This window comes from Nymphaea colorata, chromosome 8, assembly GCF_008831285.2.
Source record: "Nymphaea colorata isolate Beijing-Zhang1983 chromosome 8, ASM883128v2, whole genome shotgun sequence".
Classification (NCBI taxonomy): domain Eukaryota; kingdom Viridiplantae; phylum Streptophyta; class Magnoliopsida; order Nymphaeales; family Nymphaeaceae; genus Nymphaea; species Nymphaea colorata.
Window position 1 is genome coordinate 21764930 of NC_045145.1, and position 21616 is coordinate 21786545.

Here is a 21616-nt window from a genome sequence, read left to right on the forward strand (position 1 = left end):
TGTCTTTTCCGTCGAATTAAATTCAGTATATGACTTGTTCTTGAGTAAATAAGTGATTCGCAAATCTACGCAGCCTGGATTCGAAATCTGCCATTCGATTGACAAGTTAATTCAGCGGAAAGAAAGTGGTTACACTAATCTGAAAGTGAGGCTAAAAAACGGAAGCGGCAAATGATCCGCTCCTTGGTATAATGGCCCATAATCTCATGGGTCTGCTGATGGATCCAGAACCGAATTTCCCGACAAGGAAAATGTTCTGGATCCTTAAAATCGATCCAAATTTGGTTCTTTCGCACCGGCTCATAGCTGAAATGATCCGGTTCCAGATTCACATTTGATTATATAATCTGGATCTCATGAGGTCCAGTTTATTGGTTTTTAGTTGGATGTCTCTTGGGCTTGGCTTGCTCGAGCCCACCTCAGGTGGGCACGGAGCCAAGTTCGAGCTTACCGAGCTCGTTCGTGCGGCCGGCCGGTTTTCCGCCCTAAATAGAAGAGCACCACGAGTTCAGTCCAAGCGGAAAGGGGACGGATCCGATTCAAAGCTCACCCGCTTGACGCCGGGAGAATAGTCCTGGACACTGTTGACACTTCGCCGGGAACCCTTAATTCAAAAAACTAGACACAACTTTTCACGTCGACTTACAGGCGGGCTCTAGCGGGCCAAACGCTGACCAAGACCACCTGGACCCAAGTGGGACCAGGCTTTTCAATAAGTAGGTCTCCTGGTTCAGGTGTATCACGAGCTCACTATAACGATGACCAAGCCCATGAGACTTTGGTGGTCGAGGCGGTGTGGTTTTAGTCAAAGGCATGCACTTTCAGTCTTTGACTGAGTGCATCTGTGTGGCTCGGCCATCCTTGAAGACCACACCAACACTGAAGCGCGCCGGCTCGGCAGAATGGGTGCGGACTCAGCTAAGGGAGTCCGGGGTAGACCGAACCCAGGCGCGGTCCGCAGTCGAATGGGCCCTCGTCTGAGACTGTCTCAAGCGGTGCCCTAACTTAGGTTTCCCCGTGGGTTAGTTTCAATTGCCCTCCAGAGTATTGAATCTAATTACTAGAACGAGGAACGACTTTGCTGAATTTCGAAGCTCTACCTAACTGAATACTCATTTCTTTTTCGCCCTTTTATTTGTGCCCGCCAAGTTAGGTTAAAGCATCAAACTTATGAGTTATAAGTTTATGTTTAATGATCAAAGTGAAATCCTGTTGGCGAGCATTGACGTCGAGTGCCTTAACTTCAAAACGTTGAATGCTTACTTTCTTGACCAAACTACAATTTATCGACATAAACAGAGGCTTTATTCAATGATTAATTTCTTTAAAGAAGAAACTTGAGACTGAGTAGATCAATTTGGGAGACATGATTATCAGACGCTAAACTGAAAAATGAGAAACATTGAGCGTACGGTATAATTACGTATAAGTTGCTGGGCCAATTGAAGATATGCCTTAAGTCCTTGTTGTCGGGAGGAAACGGCTCAGGCTCCTTTTCATAATTTGGACAGTAATATCCTGCATGAAATCCTTTATCCCAATTTTGTCCCTTTCCGTTCATATAAATTCATTTTTCATTTTTTTGATTTTCTTATAGTTTTATTTTCTTCTCCCTCTCGCTCTCTCTTTCCGGTCTCTTGCTGCTTCTTCCGGTTGGCGCCCATCCCTCTGTGAGGAGCCTTCTGCTGCTCCTTCTCCCTTTCCTTCTGCGTTCGTCTTCTTTCTTCCTCTCTTCCTTTTCTCCTTCTCCCTTCTAAATTGCACAGAGATCTCTCCGTCTCTCTCTCTCTGTCTCTGTCTCTCCCTCTCGTTTCTGTGTTCTGATTTATATTTTTTGTTTTGCTTTTCCTTGTCCCTGTTGCGACGGATGACGGATGCGCAGGGTGTTTTTCCTCTTGCTGGAGTCGGCGAAGTTACGAATTGAATTCTCTCTCTTCCTCTATCGCTCTCTCTGTGGTCTGCTCGCGTTTGGTCGCTGTGGGTAGATCTACGGGGAGCTTCGGGCTATTGACAGAAATTTGCACAAACGGTGAGGATCGAGCAGTTCTGTGCGTCGTCGGGGTTGGAGCTGTCGATTCTGCGACCGACGAGGAGGGATGAGATGATAATCGCTGGTCCATGAGGAATATTCTCGGTTGAAAGGCGGAGGGGGGAGAGTTCTCCGGAGATGAAGAGGTCTCGAGAGGAAAGCTACATGAGTTCTCACCTCAAGCGCGCCGGTCCTCCCTCGCGCGGCGAGTCGTAAGTATTAAGCACTCTGTGTGTGTGTGTGTGTGTGTGTCTCTCTCTCTCTCCCTCCATCCCCCCCCCTCCCCCCCTTTCTCTCTCTCTTCTGATTTTAAATAATTTTTCACAAGTTTAAGCATTTCGGTGCGGACTTAAGGCTTCTGGCGTAGTGTGATTTTACGGTCGTAATGATGGTTTCTAAGAAAAATTTTATGACTTATTTTTGTTGAAACTTTGATATTTTGGCTCTGGTGAGATGCCTTTTGGATGTGAGGGAAATTTCTAGCTTGGGAACGGCTTGCAATTTTTTAACCTAAACCATCCTTTCTCGACGATTAGATCGTTGCATGTCCGATTTGCGAGATTTCCTTATTGTCATTGTCAGAGGTTAGGTTTCTATGACGATACTCCCTTTTCTCCCTACTCTTGGGCAGGAATAAAAAAAGAAAGCAAAATTTTTTTGTTATATCTGGGCCTCTTAAATCTGAAAATTTGTTGTTTACTTTTCTTTTACAAAAACATGGGAAGGAAAAGAGGTTGTCTTAACTAAGCTGGAACTGTTTGTGACTGGTATTAGGAATTGAAGAACTGTTGGGCCTTTGGCGATTATTTAATATTTTGCCATGGCAATATCGTTGTTCATCTTTTAATGTATTCCATTTTACAAATAACTAGCAGTTGAAGCTTGGCGAACAATTTCTTCAGGATTAAATCATTGTTATTTATAACAAAATGTCGTTCATGGGAAGAGAGCGTGTATGTGGCTTTGTGTTTTTATTTATTCATTTTCTCGTGATATGAAGAGCTTAGCTTCTCGCCTTCTCCACCGCGATCACCATGCGATCACCATAGACATTAATATCACTATGATCGCCTAAATTTTTTTTATATGAATTCATGCCTAAAAGTATGATTAGATATGGCTGATGCTCTGTTAGAAGAGAGTTGTTATTTCTACTGGGATTCCTCTTAATGTTCATGTACGAATCAAAATCTTGTCTGTTCAAACATTTGTTCTGTATGGAGCTATATTTATATCTTTGTTTTATGTTGGACAGGTCTGGGCAGCCTCAAAATTCTGGAGGAGGTCAAAAGCTAACTACTGGAGATGCCCTAGCCTATCTGAAGGCAGTAAGGGAGATGTTTCACGATAAGAAGGAAAAATATGACGAGTTCCTTGAAGTAATGAAAGAATTTAAGGCCCAAAGGTAGGTTCCCAGGTCATTTCCTTTTCTTTCTTCTCCTTGCTTCATCACCCTGTTATTGGACAGAAGCGTAATTTTTGTCGCTGATTTCAGGATCGATACAACTGGTGTCATCACAAGAGTCAAAGAATTATTTAAAGGGCACAGAAACCTTATTTTGGGTTTTAATACATTCTTGCCGAAGGGTTATGAGATAACCCTGCCGATGGAAGATGATCCTCCACCAAAGAAGCCGGTTGAGTTTGAGGAAGCCATCAATTTTGTTAACAAGATAAAGGTAAAAAAATTGGCTGAAAGGCAAGATTTCTTTCGTAGTTCTTGGTGGCTGCAATGCCTTTGACATTTTCTGCTCTGTAATGTAGACCCGTTTCCAGCATGATGAACGTGTCTATAAAGCATTTTTGGAGATTTTGAATCAGTACAGGAAGGAGAGCAAGTCTATTACTGAGGTGTACCAGGAGGTAAAACATTTGGTCACGACAGCTTATAAGTGCATCGGTTGAACTTTTGGATCTGATCACATGAGATGGTGAAAATGTTGGATTTCTTTTCTAGAGGTCTTGGCCCCATGTTCAATTCTTTGGCAATGGATACTAAAATTTATTATGCATTCACAGGTTGCTTTTTTGTTTCGAGATCACCGTGACTTACTGGAGGAATTCACACACTTCCTACCGGATACAACAACTACAGCTGCCGCACAGCATGGCCCTTTTGGAAGAAATGTGCCAGGAAGTTTTATGCGCAGGGATGAGAGGGGCCCTAGCGCAGGCACAATGAAGCATATGCACGAAAAGGTAGTTTCTTGTGTTTCTTCCAGGTTTTCCCCATATTTTTTTTTCTGCCGCCATTTGCCTTTGTAATGACAAATAGTTGTCTATTCAGAGGGAGAGGGTGGCTAATTCCCATGGTGATCGGGATATGAGTGTTGATCGTCCAGATCAGGAACATGATAAGGCATCTGTTAAACTTGAAAAGGAGCAAAGAAAGAGGACTGATAAGGAGAAAGATAAGAAAGATGAGAGGGATAGAAGATATCATGATCAAGACGATAAAGATGACCATGGCCGGGACAGGGACGGAGATAATCTGTTTCGCCATCCCCAGAAGAGGAAGTCCTCTAGAAGAAATGACGATTTAATTGCTGATCCATCACAAGGAGGAGATGGAGCAGAAAACTTTGGATTTCCAGCAATGCCAGCTTCTTCATTTGAAGAGAAGCTTGCACTAAAGAGTGAGTTGCTTGAAGACTGTTAATTGGTGTTGAGTGTATTTATGTTTATGTTCACCTACCACACACAATAAGTTTCAGAAACTTAATATATGGCTATGTTGGTGTCTCCTTCTTTTCTTTGTTTTTTTATTATGTTAATTTTTTACTTATATACAGGTTCTTTTATATGCATAAGATGTTGAAACTTTTAATCTCCAACTTAGTTGTCAAAACGCTGGCCAGTCGGCTGACTAGTTTGACTGGTCGGTTGACCCGATTATTGACCAACCTGTCTTTCAAGCCAGTAATTTGTTGGACAGAGCATAGTCGATTGGTCAGTGACTAGTCTCTGACCTATAAATATATATTTTCATTTTTCGTATATGATATATGATTTTGAATTTGTTTCCATGTATATATATATATATATATATATATATATATAGTCACTTGACTTGGTCCAACTAGTACCAAATGCCAATTAGTCTTTGTAAGGTATTGAACCAAGTGTATCAGAAGCTTTTATAGTAGTAGCCAATAGTTTTTGTTTGGCATTTTGCATTTAAATGCCGCATCTGATTTGTTGTCTTCTTGTTAAAATATTAATACTACATGTAGTACATCAGTTTTCTCATATTTTTAGTTACTTTGTAATGCAGTTCCTGCATCCAATGTAGCTGGCGACTGATTTATTGAGTTAATTTCTATGGACATTTATTGGTTCTTGACGATAATCCTGTCATTTCTGATGAAAACTTGCTTTATGAACTTTTGGTTATCCTGTTTTTTCAGTTGACTTACGATTTTTGACACCCTCCACCTATCTTTTCAGCCTTCTTTGAAGTTGTGATCGACTCTTCCACAGGAATTCCTGTATGAAGTGTAGTTTGAGTGTCTTGCAGAGTTGCAGTCAACTTCTTTTAGAGTATCCTTCATCTGTTGAACACCAGTATAAGATTTAACAGCCTGTTTGTAGAAAAAAATTGTATTTTGGGTTACAAGATTGATGCCGATAGACTGTATAGAAATAAAATTTGGACATTTGAGCTATATTCTCCAACAGATGCATTTTTCTATTGCCTTGCTTAAATTTTACTAAGCAGCTCATGGTGGATTAAGAAGAATGGCTATGCTATGAACTGATAATCAAAGATAAGTAATGGAGTGTGGGGTGGGAGTGTGCACATAATGGGTTGCATGTGGATGCATGTCTTCCTTCAGTTTTTTAGATCTTAATCTGCTAGTTGTCTTTGTGGTCTATGGTTATCCCATCATTAATATTTTATGCTTAAGTTTAGGTTTATAAGTTCAAATGCTGCATTGGATTTGGAACTTCTCGTAGTTAGACGCAGGGCACAGTATGCCATTAAGGTTTTCCAGATTATCAAATATTTTAATCTAGGAGTGGGCTTTCTCCAAGTTCCTAGAGTTAATAGTTGTTGGGTTTAAGTCTCATGTACTGGACATGAAGAGAGTTCGTTGGAAAATAGAACGTTATAGTATTGGCTTGGAGCTGTTTTTTGTACCCATGAGTGGAATGGATTAGATTTCCAGTCTTCCATGTACTCAGCAAATGGATACCTACTTGATTAGGAACCATCTCAAAATTGATGACAGCATCAATATGACTGTGAATCAGCTTAAACACAGACTACTTTAATTATGATCTCTTCAAGCGCTATTTCCTATTTTGTATTTTCTGGCTTGATTTTTTCCAACACTTTTTTGTTAGTTTTGCAATTTCATGCTGGAAATGTCTGGAAAATGAATTGCTGAATTTGGCATTATGATGGTTTGATTAATTTGTTCACTGTATGTTATTTTCACTCTTGCAAATCTTTTTTGGCATTTCATAGGTAGAGTGTTATCTTTACATGCTTATTCATCATATATGGCTTTCTTTCCAGCCTGCTCAACAGTATTTTCATGTGCTGACTTGATCCAATGATTTCAGATACGTATGCACAAGAGTTTATTTTCTGTGACAAAGTTAAGGAGACACTGGAGCCCAGACAATATCAAGAATTTCTGAAATGCCTGGATATCTACAGCAAGGAGATAATTTCACGGACAGATTTGCAGAATTTGGTATTAATTTTTCCTCCAAGCTTATGCTTCTTCTTCATATAAATGGAAGATATTTGGGAAAATGTGATAGGAAATTTAAAAAGTAAAAAGAAAATGCTATATACACCCAGGCGTGCAGCCCAGAAGAAACTGATTACTGCAGTTTTTTTTTTTTTTTTTCAGAAATTAACTTCACAGGTGTGCTCTTCATGTCCAAACACATAAGCATGTTTGAATATAATTTCATAAACCCAAAAAGCTTAGATATAAGCCATTATGAAATCTTATGTACTAGTTGGCTGAAGCTGAACATTATTTTTTATCTCAGTTCCTAAGTTTTTTGGACATGGAGACCATATTTGTATGATTTTGCAAAAAAGGTACCCTAATATGACTTTCAGTATGCATAGTACACAGTACTGAAGTTCAAACAATGATTCACAAAGACACCATTCCCAGGTACTTATCAGTAAGGTTTTCCTTGAACTTTTTTCTTGAGAAAATTTTTTAAATTCAGAAAATTGGAAAATATATAAAGGACATACTAACAAAAATTTTAGGTTTTTATGGGCAATGTTCTCAAACATTTTTTTGGCAAAGTTGTTTTTCTTAGGAAAATCTTGGGAACTTGTAAAATAAAAACTATATAACATGATAGAAATTAAAATTTTGTTTTAATTTTCATACTCAAATATTGATCAAGATTTAAATAGTTTTGAAAACTTTAAAATAAACTAAAAATGGAGACATACAATAAATTACATTAAACAAAGGTTTTTTAATTCAAAATGGATAAAATGACTGTTTTTTTTGTATAACTTGAAAATATTGCGAGACTTTCCCCTAAAAATGTCTTATGTTGTTTGGCGATAAAAACACGATATTTTCAAAGTATTGCTTATATTTGTGACTTAAAAAATAACAGAAAAAAATGTGGTTATGAATCCTTGTGAAAATTTCCTTAGAAAATATTGACAAAGACTCAAGATAGTGTTTAAAATTTTAAAAGAAACAAAAGATGGAAAATATACACTTAATGTATAGGATTGGTTTTCTAAAGGGAAAAATATTGCAGATATCATTGCATGATTTTTTTTTTCAATGTTCGGAAATATTACGGTATTTTCCTGCTAAAAAGTAAATACATTTTCTGCTTTTCGTGATAATATTGCACTTTTTTGAAATTATTGTGATATTATTCTTTTGACAATATCATGATATTTGGTTTACCTTTGGTATGTGCCCGAGTGTTAATAATAAATATTGTGACATTTTCCAAATGTTGGGAACATTTATGCCATGGGTTATAACTTAAATTAGGATTCTGGATGTTGAATAAGGACTTGATGGTTATGGATTTAGCCTAGGCAAGTCGAGTAGCATTTTCATAATGCAGAAGCAGTTAGGTCATATATCTGCTTCTGTGTCTTGATGAAAAATTTGGTCCATGTTTTGGTGCTTCCTGTGTCCTAGCCATGGATACACGGAAGGCTATGGATCTGAATACGAATTTAAATTGATCGTGCATCTACATGTAGTTTTGGACTGACAAACATAATGGTCGAGTTAGACTTGCTTAACTTAGTGGGGCTGTTTTGTTGGGTTGTTTCATTGTTGTATGATTGCTGCTAATATCTAACATGCTTGATTTGTTCTTAACCTAGGTTGCTGACTTGCTTGGAAATCATCCAGATCTTATGGAAGGGTTCAATGAGTTTCTGTCACACTGCGAGAGTATTGGTAACTACAAAACAGAACTACCTTCTATTTTTTCTTACTCATCCTCTCTGATATCTTAATGTTTGTTCCTGGTGGGGAATTGTCATGCAGATGGTTTCCTTGAAGGTGTTGTCAATAAAAGTACGTACATGTAACCATTTCTTTTTCAATTTATCAGTAGAACTCCTTGAGAAATGCTATTGCTAGAGAAGAATTTTTTGTTTGCTTTTTGGTACTCAAATGCACTCGTTTAGTGACTCCAATGTTAGATTTAGGCATTTTTTGTTTTTCAAATTCTGTTAATCACATTTAGCTTCAATGCAGAAATATTTGAGGGCCAGTTGTCTAAGCGAGTAAAGTCAGAGGACAAGGAAAGGGACAGAGAACGTGACAGAGATGAACGCGAGAAAGAACGGGATCGTGAAAGGGACAGAGAAAAGGAAAGACCTGATAAAGTTTCATCCTTTACTCCAAAGGACTCTGCTAGCCACAAGGGTTCAGCGTTAAACACTAAGGTTCAATATACAAACAAATGCATTTCAGAGCTTGATCTTTCTGCTTGCCAGCGCTGTACGCCTAGCTACCGCCTCCTCCCAAAACATGTAATGCAACTCTTTTGCTAATTTTTCTCTGGTCATTTTGTTCTCTCTTGTTCTGCTACTTGTGAGATGTTAGAATGATGGTTTTGGGATTAGGTTTGCCATCTTTTTCTGATTGTGGTCAATTTGCAGTATCAGCTACCTCCTGCAAGCTATAGAACAGATCTTGGTTCAGCTGTGCTGAATGATGTTTGGGTATCTGTTACCTCTGGAAGTGAGGACTATTCATTTAAGCATATGCGGAAAAATCAATATGAAGAGAGCCTATTCAGATGTGAGGATGACAGGTAAACTTACTTGAGGATAATGCTGTAAAAGTCTTCTGTGTTTCGTTTGATTCTCCATGATGCGTGATTGAGTCCTATGTCAACTTCTCGGCTTCTTTAGTTTTCTCATTTATGTGAATTTTCTGTTCTTTATCTTCAGTTTGAGTTTAAATGCTGTCACTTTTCTTATGTTTTGAAGATTGTTATGCAATATTGGGTCCTACATAAATTTTTGTTCTTTAGCTTATGGTCATAGTTATGAACTTAAATGCAGAAATAAATTAGGACCTTTCTGTGGTTCGGTGAGCTACTTCAGTTAAAGTGACATGGGATTTGTGATTGTTTATCTAATGAATACCTGAAATCATCTGCTCCTGTCACAAGCTTGCCATAATAAGTTCCCTGGCTTTTGAGTCATACTAAGTTCCCTGGCTTTTGAGTCCTCATCTTAGCTTTTCCCCTCCTTTGTATATTTATTTGACTTGTGTGCTTGCTGTGAAATATTGTCAGGTTTGAACTCGACATGTTGCTGGAATCAACCAATGTGACTACTAAGCGTGTGGAGGAACTTTTGGAGAAAATGCAAAATAATTTGATAAAGCATGATGGCCCAATCCGGATAGAAGAACATTTAAATGGTCCGTATATAATTTATAGAATAGAACATGTCACGTATTTAGACTGTTTAATCTTACATCTTACTGAAACTTGATTTACTTTCATTTAATTTTCCTTTTCTTTGCCAGCCATCAATTTAAGGTGCATTGAGCGAATATATGGTGATCATGGTCTGGATGTACTCGACTTATTGCGCAAGAATGCAAGTGTAGCATTGCCTGTTATACTAACTCGACTGAAGCAAAAACAAGAAGAGTGGACAAGATGTCGTAATGACATGAATAAAGTATGGGCTGAAGTATATGCCAAGAACTACCATAAATCTCTTGACCATCGTAGCTTTTATTTCAAGCAACAAGACAAAAAGAGCTTGAGTATTAAAGGTACTTTTTCGTGATGGTTACTTTGTGTCTAATTCCCTTGTTGGTTGTATTGTCTAGTCCTTGTTGCAGCCAATAATATTCCTGGTCATTATGTTTGTTTTTAGAGTTTGAAATTATCTTATTCTTTTGCATTTGGTTAGCCTCTGCCTTGTTGATGTCTTTTCACAATTTTCATTTGCCAGCTTTGTTAGCTGAAATTAGAGAGGTCAACGAGAAAAAACGCAAGGAGGATGATGTCCTTTTGGCAATTGCTGGTGGGAACAGGCGGCCTATAATTCCTAACCTTGAATTTGAGTATGCTGATCCAGATCTTCATGAAGACTTGTATCAGATCATCAAGTACTCATGTATGGAAGTCTGTCCAACTGTCGAGCAGCTGGATAGAGTGATGAAGATATGGACTACTTTTTTGGAACCCATGCTTGGTGTTCCTTCACGACCTCATGGTGCAGAAGACACTGAAGAGGTGGTTAAGTCAAAGAATAATTCTTCCAAAGGTAACACAGGTCATCCCACAGAAGGTGAGAGCAGTCCATGTGCCGATGGTACCATGAGCAATGCAATTCTGCCAAAACCTAACAGTGTTGATAACCTGCCCTTGGAGCATGCAAATGCGTCAAGAGCTAAGTTAGTGAATGGGGAGGCCGTTGTTAAGCAAGATGGTCTTCATGATGTGGATCGTGGTGCACATAAGAATGATTCTTATGGTGGTTCTCCAAATCCCAAAGCACAGGGTAGTGCTTCTGTGCCAAACGAAATATCTGCAGCCAATTTAAATAGTGCTTCTAGTGATCGGTTTGTTGAAGCTAATGCTTCGCATGGTCTACGAGCAGAACACAGTCAAGGAAAATCTAATCTAGAAAATGCACAAGGTAAATATGAATGAATAGATAATGACACTCATTCACCATTGCTTACATTTTCTATTTGAATGATGTTGGCTGGACCTTTATGCTTTAGTTGTTATTACCAAATTCACAAGAAACGGAAAATCTTTTGCATACTTAAGAAAGGAGCTTGCCTAGAGTATAAGTTTGAGATTAGATTTCCTTTTCCTTTAAGTTGATCCTCTTACAACTAATGATCGACTGATGTTATGTGCTCAGGCCCTGCCACACCTTTGAGAACACCCACCATAGGCAACTCAATGGAATCCAGACATAATGATGGGACTCATCCTGCTACTGAGGTAAATAAAGCTTGTAAACTCATGCTGTAAAATGGTTAAAGCTGTATTTTGGGATTGGAAACTGGCCTAGCTGTCCAATGATTTTATTTGGAAACATAGTTTTATGTTCATTGTTTGGCACATTTTTGTGTGCCTCAACTGGCAGAACATAGTTGATAATCCTGCGGTCATGGGTTTGTTTTATATGCTTTTACATTTTCATGTTTTCTGCCCATTGATGACAAGGATGGTCATGATAATTTAATGTGAGAACTGCATGAGAGTCTAAATGAGAGGTAACTTGGCAAGTATAGTCCTCTTTCTTGCGCTGGTGGAGCTGATAAAATCTTGATCTAATTGGAGTTCTTTGTGGCTTTGTATTTTATAGCAGTCAACTCTTGGTAGTTAATTTCTTTTCTTTCCTTATGATAGGTGGAGGAAAACAACAGGCAACATGGGACTGTGAATGAGGGGTGCACGACTGAGAATAGGTCCGGCTTGGTGGTCAATAAAGAGGTTTCTGATGCTCGTAACAACCTTAAGGTTGAGAGGGAAGAGGGCGAGTTATCACCTAATGGAGACTTTGAGGAAGATAATTTTGTGGTGTACCATGAATCTGCTCTGGAACCTACTTCGAAAGCCAAGGATGGTTCTGAGAGTAGGCAGTATCAAGGAAGGCCTAGGGAAGATGAAGAAGTTTGTTGTGGTGGGGCAGGAGAACATGATGCTGATGCAGATGATGAGGGGGAGGAAAGTGCTCAGCGGTCCACTGAGGACAGTGAGAACATGTCTGAAGCCGGTGAGGATGTTTCTGGTAGTGAGTCAGGTGATGCTGAGGAATGTTCTCATGAGGATCATGAAGAGGAAGAAGATGAAGAGCATGATGATGGTAAGGCTGAAAGTGAAGGAGAAGCTGAAGGGATGGCTGATGCTCTTGATGGTGAGGGAGAAGGGACATCTTTATCTTTTTCCGAGCGGTTCTTTATGGCAGTGAAGCCTTTGACAAAGTACATTCCACCAGCATTACTAGAAAAGGACAATAAGGAATCTAAGATTTTTTATGGAAATGACTCTTTTTATGTTCTGTTTAGACTCCACCAGGCAAGTGATATGCTTTAATCGAGCATCTTCTTCTGAGCTGTTGCTTTTAAGAAATTAACATCTCTTGTTTCCAGGCGTTGTATGAAAGGATCCTTTCCGCAAAAATGAACTCTGCTTCTGCTGAAGGGAAGTGGAGGTGTTCCAAGGATACAAACCCTCCAGATCAATATGCTAAGTGAGTTACTTATGTTTTCTCCTGTTAATGGATGCTTTTCATGTGAGCAGTTACTGATATTTATATTATGTTGGTGCAGGTTTATGAGTGTCCTGTACAGTTTATTGGATGGTACAGCAGACAATGCTAAGTTTGAAGATGATTGCCGGGCTATCATTGGCACACAGTCGTATGTCCTATTTACATTGGATAAACTGATTTTTAAGCTTGTCAAACAGGTAAGTTTCAGTGTCAAAGTGCATCTTTGATTTGCTGGTTTATCTTGTGATTAAGCTTGATGTATTTTCAGCTGCAAGCAATATCAACGGATGAAACGGATAGTAAGCTTCTCCAGCTGCATGCGTATGAAAAGTCAAGGGCGCAAAAGAGATTTGTCGATGTGGTTTACCACGAAAATGCTCGCAATCTCCTGCATGAAGAGAACATATATCGGCTTGAATGTGTAAGATCTTGCACCTGTAGTCAACCTTTTTATACCGTTCCTTTTTTGCCATTTGCATGCTGTGTGAAAGGGATGGATTGGACTGTTGCTGTCAGATAATGAGCCGATCATTGGTTTTTTGCAGTCTACAAATCCAAGCCGACTGTCCATCCAGCTGATGGATTATGGGCATGAAAAGCCTGAAGTTACTGCTGTTTCCATGGATTCTACATTTGCACTATATTTAAATAATGAGTTCTTGTCAGTCAGTCATGCCAGGAAAGAAATCCGCCCACTTTTCCTCAAAAGGTTTGCATTGTCATCAAAGAGTAATGTATGAAGGAGTGTAGTTTTCTATTTATGTGACATTCGAAGGACACGTTCTCTTTTTTCAGGAACATGAGGAGATATTCATGCAGCGATGAGTATCTCTCTATTTCCAAAGCAATGGAAGGTGTTAGAATTGTTAATGGTTTGGAGTGCAAGTTATCCTGCAGCAACTCCAAGGTAATTCTTACTCATTTTAGCATGACTTGTATGAACTTGGATGTTCTGTTCCCTACTGTGGTGGTATTAAAGGGGTGATGGTTAGGAAATTTCATTTTATAGCACACAGCTGTTCTGCCAATATTTTGCTTAAAATGCATTAATGTTCCACTTTCTACATGTTTCTGACTTGTTTAACCTATTACAGTTCAATATGTATTAACCTATCTGATCAATTTGTTGGTTCTATGTTCACACATTACAGGCTTCTTATGTTCTAGACACTGAGGACTTCTTGTATCGTACCCGAAGGAAAAGGTCAAGTACACAAAGTAGAAGTTCGTCATGTCATGATCATGTGCAATCTGTCAATGCCTCGAAGTTAGAGAGGTTCCACAGATGGCTTGGTGGTTCATGAAGCAGTGCTTGATGAACAAAATTGGTAAATCCTAGCTTCTCCACATCTCTGAGGTATTACATCGGGAAAACATTAGTGATGTATAAATATTTATAGCTTATGCTTTTGATGCAATTAACTCTCTAAGCTCAGTTATGCTTGTCCATGTCACTCCTTTGAATTGAGTTGGGTGTAACCCTATGATTGGGTTCACATGGTCTTTCAATTTTGTTCTGAATTAAGATTGCATTCAATGAGAACCGCGTTTATGTTGATTTGTGGCCATTTGAGTTGTGGGTATAATCAGGCTGAAGAGAGCTTTAAACATGTTCTTGCCGAACTGCACTATTTCTCATGTTCCTCTTTTTGTGCATATTTACAGGATCTATGTGGTGGCCGGTACAGCTCTTCATCTTTGCATCAGTTGCAAGGGCAGAGCCTCTTGCTCGCGCAACTCTTGTAGGAATCAAGAAAGGGAGATCCTTTGATGCACCACGTTAGACAATTCATTGGATGACAAAATGAGTAGCCGAAGCAGTATCGGAACACAACCTTCCTCCCTCTCATTCTGCACATTAGTGAATGAGCTTCTCAGATGCGATTAGAATAACAAGCTGCAGATGTTCTCCATGAATATGGTGACATATGAAGTACTGAAGGCAGAAGCCGTGAATGTTGTACATAGCTGTGTAATGTAAACCGTAGTGATAGTCTTACCTGCTTCACCTACCTGAAGATGCAAGTGTATACGATCTGTCTTCTCCAATTTATTGATGCTTCCATTCTAATGTTTCCGTGGATAAGTACAATAACAATGGTTTGGATAGAGGAGGGTTTATGGCGAGCGAGGATCGTATTAGATAGCAATTAATTTTTCTTTTTACTGGTTGTCAGGCAAAATTTGCCTCTGATGTGAAAAATCTGGCAAGTTATATGATGAACGACAAGCTATAATAAGCTTGTGAACCACCACGGGTATTCCCCCGTCTGTATCCGCTGGTATTTGAGGCTGGATTTGTTTATATGGAGCATCTCGACAGACTCGACAGAACCTTGGACACGAGCACCATCAACGCGATCTCTTGCGCAGAGGTTCTAGGATATCGCTACTGTTCTCATTAGGGTGTTTCCTTTTTCTTAAACTTTGTGAGCAGAAGTATAGGCAACGTTGACGACACCAAACGGGGTTGTCGCTATTGACATTTGGACCTCTCGTTTTGGAAGGTGGCATAGTGAACTGGGTTGTTAGCCAGTGGTTGTGTTCATTGGTTTTTCTTTTATTTTTTTATTAAAAAAAAAAGTAATAAAAATTAATAAAAAAAAGTGAGACAGAATTTTGCGCTCCTGTACTATTTTGGTGATGGGCAGATATGATGTGTCAAGAAACAGGTCGATGAAAACCACTTAATAACAAAACACGGCAAAGTAAACAGGCGTTGATAACTTGTGCATGCACTTTGTTATAGGAATGTTGAATCTTAAAGAAAGAAAATTGAAAGGTGGTCTTATTTTAAGATTGATTCTGTTTTACACACACGCTCACACACTACACACACACACACACACACACACACACTATGTGATCAGGGAACCATTGGATCACTACACACACACACACTATGTGATCAGGTAACCATTGGATAAGCTGAAATCCACTGATATGCTGGATCAAGTTAAATGTTTCGATTAGAACAGTGGCTGGTACCTTACACAGCCAGGGACCACAGAGGTTTTATCTAAAAGGGGGTCACTTTAATGAATCCTTTGCCAGATCAAGCAGACATGAGGTAAAGTTCTGTCCAGGATCAGTTGCATTAAATTCTCTTCCTTAAACGCATATCTAGACTAGAACTGTTTAGGATCAGCACATATCAAGCAAACATGAGGTTGAGGTCAGTTGCAGAAGTTGGGGGAGTTAGTGCGTTAGATGGGAAATTTAGCAAACTCCCTTGACTTTGCCTCTGTTAATCAAGATACGTGCTGGAAGGAAAGAGAAGGCCCCCACCTGGGCTTTTGACTGTTCATTTAATACTATTAGCTACAGGTTCTTTTATAATAAAACCGGTGGGGTCATCTGCCTAGTCTCATATCAACATCCGGAAAAGAAAAGAAAAACATATGAATGTGAGTTCCGTGTTCACGACTTAGAAATTAGGAAACAAAACTTGCTCTTTCAATCTGCAAGTGAGTTTCTTGTAGTGTTTCAGAATGAGTCCCTTATCAACTCATAAAATCTAATCAATATAAAAACATACATGATTGATTTTCATGTCTACTGACACGATCTGAAAAATAAAAAAGATACTTGAAGATTTTTGGGTGAGCAGGAGGTTCACAACCCACTACCCAAAAAAGAAGCCCAAAGACCTCCCTTCATCCCCCTTGCCTCCATGGTTCTCTGTTGCATCGGAGAATTGGGTGGGTAGGGTACGGTATACCCTTCAAGGAGTATAATGATCCCACCTTTTGCAATCTTAAAGAAGTAGTACCGATGGGAATCGTGAGCAGGAGTTCACAACCCACTACCCAAAAAAGAAGCCCAAAGACCTCTCTTCATCCCCATTGCCTCCAGGGTTCTGTGTTGCATCGGAGACTTGGGTGGGTAGGGTACGATATACCCTTCAAGGAGTGTAATGATCCCACCTTTTGCAATCTTAAAGAAGTAGTACCGATGGGAATCGTGAGCAGGAGTTCACAACCCACTACCCAAAAACGAAGCCCAAAGACCTCTCTTCATCCCCATTGCCTCCAGGGTTCTGTGTTGCATCGGAGACTTGGGTGGGTAGGGTACGGTATACCTTTCCAGGAGTGTAATGATCCCACCTTTTGCAATCTTAAAGAAGTAGTACCGATGAGAATCAAACCAACAGTGCACCTTGTATAAGCCGGCTGCCTAACCAGTTATGCTACTGTCATTGATCCAAGGCACCTGTAGAGTTGTCTTCGCCAAAATGACTTGAAAGTTATGCTACTGTCATTGATCCAAGGCACCTGTAGAGTTGTCTTCGCCAAAATGACTTGAAAATATAAGCATCAATTTTAGGGTTTAGTATCTCCATTATTTACAAAATATTATTTTGTAAGAGGACTACTGTCAATCTATCGACTCCTCGCAGGATGGTGGTTTCTAATCTTATGAACCGCTCTGCGTAGAAAATAAATAAAAGAGTTCCGCTATATCAAAAAAAGGTATAAGGCAGGAGCTATTTTCCCACAGTGTTGGAGCGTTTGCTTTTCCCAGTTAACTTTCCATGGTTCAACCCTCGATACCAAAATTTGTAAGGATTCTACTAACATTGAAGCTTGGAAGCGTCGAAATCATATCGAAACCATAGCCACAAAAAAACATATTATTAAAAAAAACATGTTTAAAACCTTAAAAGCTGGTCAACCGAATAAAATGGGAAAAAAAACACATTTTTTAAAAAGAATATAAAAAAACATGTTTTTCCAGTTTTTTTATGTTTTTAACTTTTTTTTTTTTTCATTTTTTTCTTGTTCTTTGCAGTTTTTAGTCACCAGATTTTTATTTACACATTCTTTTACATTTCATTTTTAAAACTTTCGCCACCTTTCTTTTTCTTGTCAAAAGATAATCCTTTTAAAATTTACCGGAATTTTCTAATTTTTTTCCCACATAAAAAAACAACTTTGCTGTCATATACCAGTACAAGTCCTCGAGATTTATAGCACGAAAAAGATATTTGTGGCTATAATCCAAACAGGTGGCATACTTGTGATGAGTTTTCAATGATACCAATCGCTAGGTCTCTATTTTTTAAAATCAGTTGATTAAAAAACAACTAAAAAATATTTAAGGTATTTAATAAAATGCTTGTTTTATTTAATTGCGAGTTGGCTAGGAAATCACCCAGTTTGGATTACTAGAAACTCTGGTCACGAATCAGGGTTAACCCGAATCACTCTTGACTCGCCCTTGACTCAGTCAGATTCAGGCTTTTTCGACGAGTCAAGGTTAACCCGAATCGCTTTTGACTCGCTGACTCAATCATCTGCGGATCAGAGTCCAAGTCATGCGTTCACTATGCTTTAATGTCCATGAAACGTCTTTTTGTTTCGTGCTCTCTATTTTGGATTCAATTTTGAACAGAATAACAGCATGCAAACAGCCCGAGAAAGATCCGAGGCTAAATGATTTGCATTCTGTTTGCACTTGAATTCCTTTAATCCAGATTGATCCTTCGATTCAGTGACGAATTGACCTCCTGGATCATGTTACGAGCTGGAGTTCTTTTTTCGTTTCTTAGAGAATAAAATAAAAAAAGCTCTCGTCTAAATGTGGTTCACTTGCACTCCAAGTATCAATACCAACCTTACTTTTACTTAATATCGTGAGTCAACACTGACGCATTCTATATAGTTGTTAGACATGAGGGTAAGTCATATACATGGGCAGTAAGTACTCATATGTGAGTACGGCATAGTATGTTGGATCGGTTCTGGGCCAGAACCGATCAAAACCATAATTTTTCTTTTTGTTTCAAATTTTAAACATTGTTTTTATGATGTATTGGGTATGAATTTTGTTTTAAATTTGTGTTTTGGTGGAATTTTTGCACATATGTATGCATGTAGACTTGTGTATATATCTTGTTCAGACATACTTTTTTCTGCCAAACCCGTATATTCAGATTTTCTAAAATCGTGGTACTAATATTTGCTTCTCTGTACCTGTACCACATACCTATATGACTTAGATATGAGGTTTTTATATGAAAAAATATGTCTTATCATTCGATAATTAAAATGACAAGAATGAATTTGTCAAGACTTATCACAAGTCAGAACCCCGATATCGTTGACATTAACTTTCCCAAATACAGCCGGACTATACAAACTTTTTATAAAATGGAATTGTAGCTGGGCACTACAAGGTTTTGCAATTCAGTCTCAACTTTAGCACAACTTTTATAAGCTCTGCTCGATCGAAAATTTAACTCAAACAAATTGAGTAAGTCAATTTGGTGATCCATGAAGTGGACTTAAAAAGTTCAATTAAGCTCAAACGGGTTGGCGCAACCGTCGGGTTGGGAGATGATAAGCGGCCTGTTCTCGTTTTGAATTTTCATGACATCAACCCTTTGTGCTATAAAAGGAGGCTATTGATGTGCAAGCTGAAGCATGGTAAAGGCGACACTCGGAGACACCAAAAACATGCCTTATATTTTGCGAAGATCAAGATCAACGATCCACCCCATTTAAGTTTCTTTTCCTCTCTAATGATTAGAGTAGTCATCATTTTCAGTCTGCCCTCAATCTCCTCTACTTACAACTAACCCCCAATTTTCTCAATCCCTATCTTGTTTAAGAGTTCAAATGACTTACACACATATATACATACACACATATACACATACACATACACACATATACACATTCATACACACATATACACATTCACACAGGCACAAGCTGAAATTTTGCTCCGTCGTTTTTTAGGTGTGGAGACAACATAAAAGAAAAACTTATGGATATCGGACTGAGATCGAGTTGCGTGCACACAACAAATATACATTCATCAGAAGGGGGTTGGGGTATTTTAGAATTTTTTTTATAAGGATAGGTACATTTTAAACTTTTAACATTTTTATAATACCCTTTTCATCCTTCCAAAAATCGTTTTTACTGTATCAAGCGTATTTTAGTTATTAACCTTTCCTATAAATGCACTTGTAAATTTCGCTGAAACTTCATAAATGTGTGCATGCCGAGCAGGTTATGTGCAAGATTTTTTTTTTCTTGCATGGGGGTATGCAATGAACAAAATGTCTCCATTAAAATACAAAAAAGAAACTTTTTATAACGGCAAACAAGGATTGTGGACAAAAAATTAAAATGTCCTATACATTATAAAAAAAAATCAAAAATACTCCCATTGTATACTGAATGGATGGACAGTGGTGTGCATGCAACTCAATCCAATGTGCATGTAGATTAGGAAGTATTTGCTCAAACTTCACATCGTGCACATAGATTTTGGTAGTAGAGTTCTTCTTTTTCATTTTCCTCGTGTCTGCATTAGAGATCCGCAGAAAGCAGTGGCAGAGATCTCGTGGCTTCAGTTGCAGAAGAGACATGATTTATACAACTTGTGCCCATGTGAAGTTCACGTGAAGCATGATATAAGCCCATGGCGAAACACATCTTCAGAGGGGACATACTCAACAAGCTTTTTGTATTTTTGCAAAGTCTCTTTTGAGGAATGTGGACATGGAAAGACTCATAGATTTGCATGCTCTTTTGGGTGGAACCAAGATTTTCTTCAGCAACGAAACCAGATTTTCTTCAGCAACGAGCCCCAAAGGGTCTGCAGGTCGAGTCAATAAGAGCGACAGGTTGAGCCAAGAGGAACACGGGTTGGGCCAAACTAAAAAAAATTTGATTTTTTCAATATACTTTTTTTTTTTCCTGTGCTCCCCCCTAATAATCATCATGTTCACCTAACAGTCGGTGGATTATTATAGAGAAAGAGAAAACCTAAGAAAGACCTTCACTTTAAATCGTGTGTATATATTGTATATGTTCTTTTATATTATTTTATGATAGGCTGGTCACTCAGGAGTCATTTGGCCTTTTTAGTTGGTATAACTATATAAAAAACATCCAAGTATAGTTGGATCAACTGGCTCAAATATTATTATGAGATATTTAATTATCACAAAACTAGTAAGTCATTCAGATCGCATACTGGAAGAGCGCGATTCATGTACATGAAAGGGAAAAAAACCTAATTTGGTTTAGTGCGGCTAAGGTGGTTGAAATGTTAGTCCTAGCTGCCTAACTGTTTAACTTATCAAGGGAATTTAGCAACTCAGCCAAGCTGCACTTTTCTCCTCCTTCTTAAAATATTATAAATCTTCATCATATTCTCTATCCTTTATTTGATGTAATTGAATCGGCGATTGGCGGCCAACAAATTCCTTATCGAAGTAGCATGAATAACTTGTTACTGTCTAGAGAATTTTCTAAAAGGTCGTTTGGCACCAATTACTTCAGCAAATCGTATAACATAGTATTTAATGAATCTATTTCAAATCTTGAGACAAAATTACTGAACAATAACAAGATGTTTTGGGTGCAAAACAACCCTTAAAAGATTAGAGAATACTACAAGGGACAATAACATTATTGTTTTGATTGTAAAACAAACACCCCTCTTTCTAGTACAAGAAAATTTGGTATCTTAAATGCTATCGGATGATTAAATTATAAAAATATATCACTAAAAATAGTTATTATATTGAAGTTAGTTATGTGTACCACCGGGTGTACAAAATATTGTGCACTTCCGCAAAAGTGAAAAATTAAAAACAGACGCTTTCTGAGAAAAAATTGCAAAACATTCCAACTTTTCCTTTTTTTTTTATGCATATATGTCAACCTATGGTTATTTTTATAAATGAACTTTTACATCGAGGGGTGTTCACATTTCCCCGATACTAATTACTATTACTTCAAATATGTAATTTTCAAATTTTTTAACAATGCATTAATGAGAGGGCTTTTGTGGTTGGACAACTATATAACAAATTACTGCTCATCTGATCGCTC

The 21616-nt window shown here is 38.3% G+C and overlaps 1 protein-coding gene across 4 annotated transcripts; it reads left to right on the forward strand.

The window, feature by feature from the left end:
* The first annotated feature begins 1593 nt into the window (after positions 1 to 1593).
* On the forward strand, positions 1594 to 14927 carry LOC116258671 (paired amphipathic helix protein Sin3-like 4). Of its 4 annotated transcripts, none has more exons than XM_031635960.2 (24): positions 1594 to 1710; positions 1883 to 2241; positions 3285 to 3434; positions 3525 to 3708; positions 3794 to 3892; positions 4049 to 4228; positions 4317 to 4665; positions 6599 to 6732; positions 8376 to 8451; positions 8542 to 8571; positions 8755 to 9032; positions 9162 to 9316; positions 9806 to 9933; positions 10042 to 10296; positions 10479 to 11168; positions 11403 to 11485; positions 11897 to 12565; positions 12640 to 12740; positions 12820 to 12958; positions 13030 to 13182; positions 13307 to 13470; positions 13557 to 13668; positions 13913 to 14089; positions 14427 to 14927. In XM_031635960.2, exons 2-23 carry the CDS (start codon positions 2168 to 2170, stop codon positions 14063 to 14065), a joined length of 4356 nt encoding a protein of 1451 aa, XP_031491820.1. In that variant the 5' UTR covers positions 1594 to 1710; positions 1883 to 2167; the 3' UTR covers positions 14066 to 14089; positions 14427 to 14927. The 4 variants fall into 4 exon arrangements, 3 of the variants coding, with proteins under 3 accessions (XP_031491820.1, XP_049935012.1, XP_031491821.1); XM_031635961.2 differs by having other exon boundaries at positions 1652 to 1670; XR_007574067.1 differs by having other exon boundaries at positions 1606 to 2241; positions 13913 to 14118.
* Positions 14928 to 21616: the final 6689 nt, after the last annotated feature.

Bases quoted from the DNA above. Each gene is read 5' to 3' on its own strand.
- LOC116258671 (XM_031635960.2), top strand. From the start codon at position 2,168: ATGAAGAGGTCTCGAGAGGAAAGCTACATGAGTTCTCACCTCAAGCGC. The intron at 8,572-8,754 runs GTACGTACATGT...GCTTCAATGCAG, and splicing joins TGAAGGTGTTGTCAATAAAA to AAATATTTGAGGGCCAGTTG. The intron at 9,934-10,041 runs GTCCGTATATAA...TTTCTTTGCCAG, and splicing joins GATAGAAGAACATTTAAATG to CCATCAATTTAAGGTGCATT.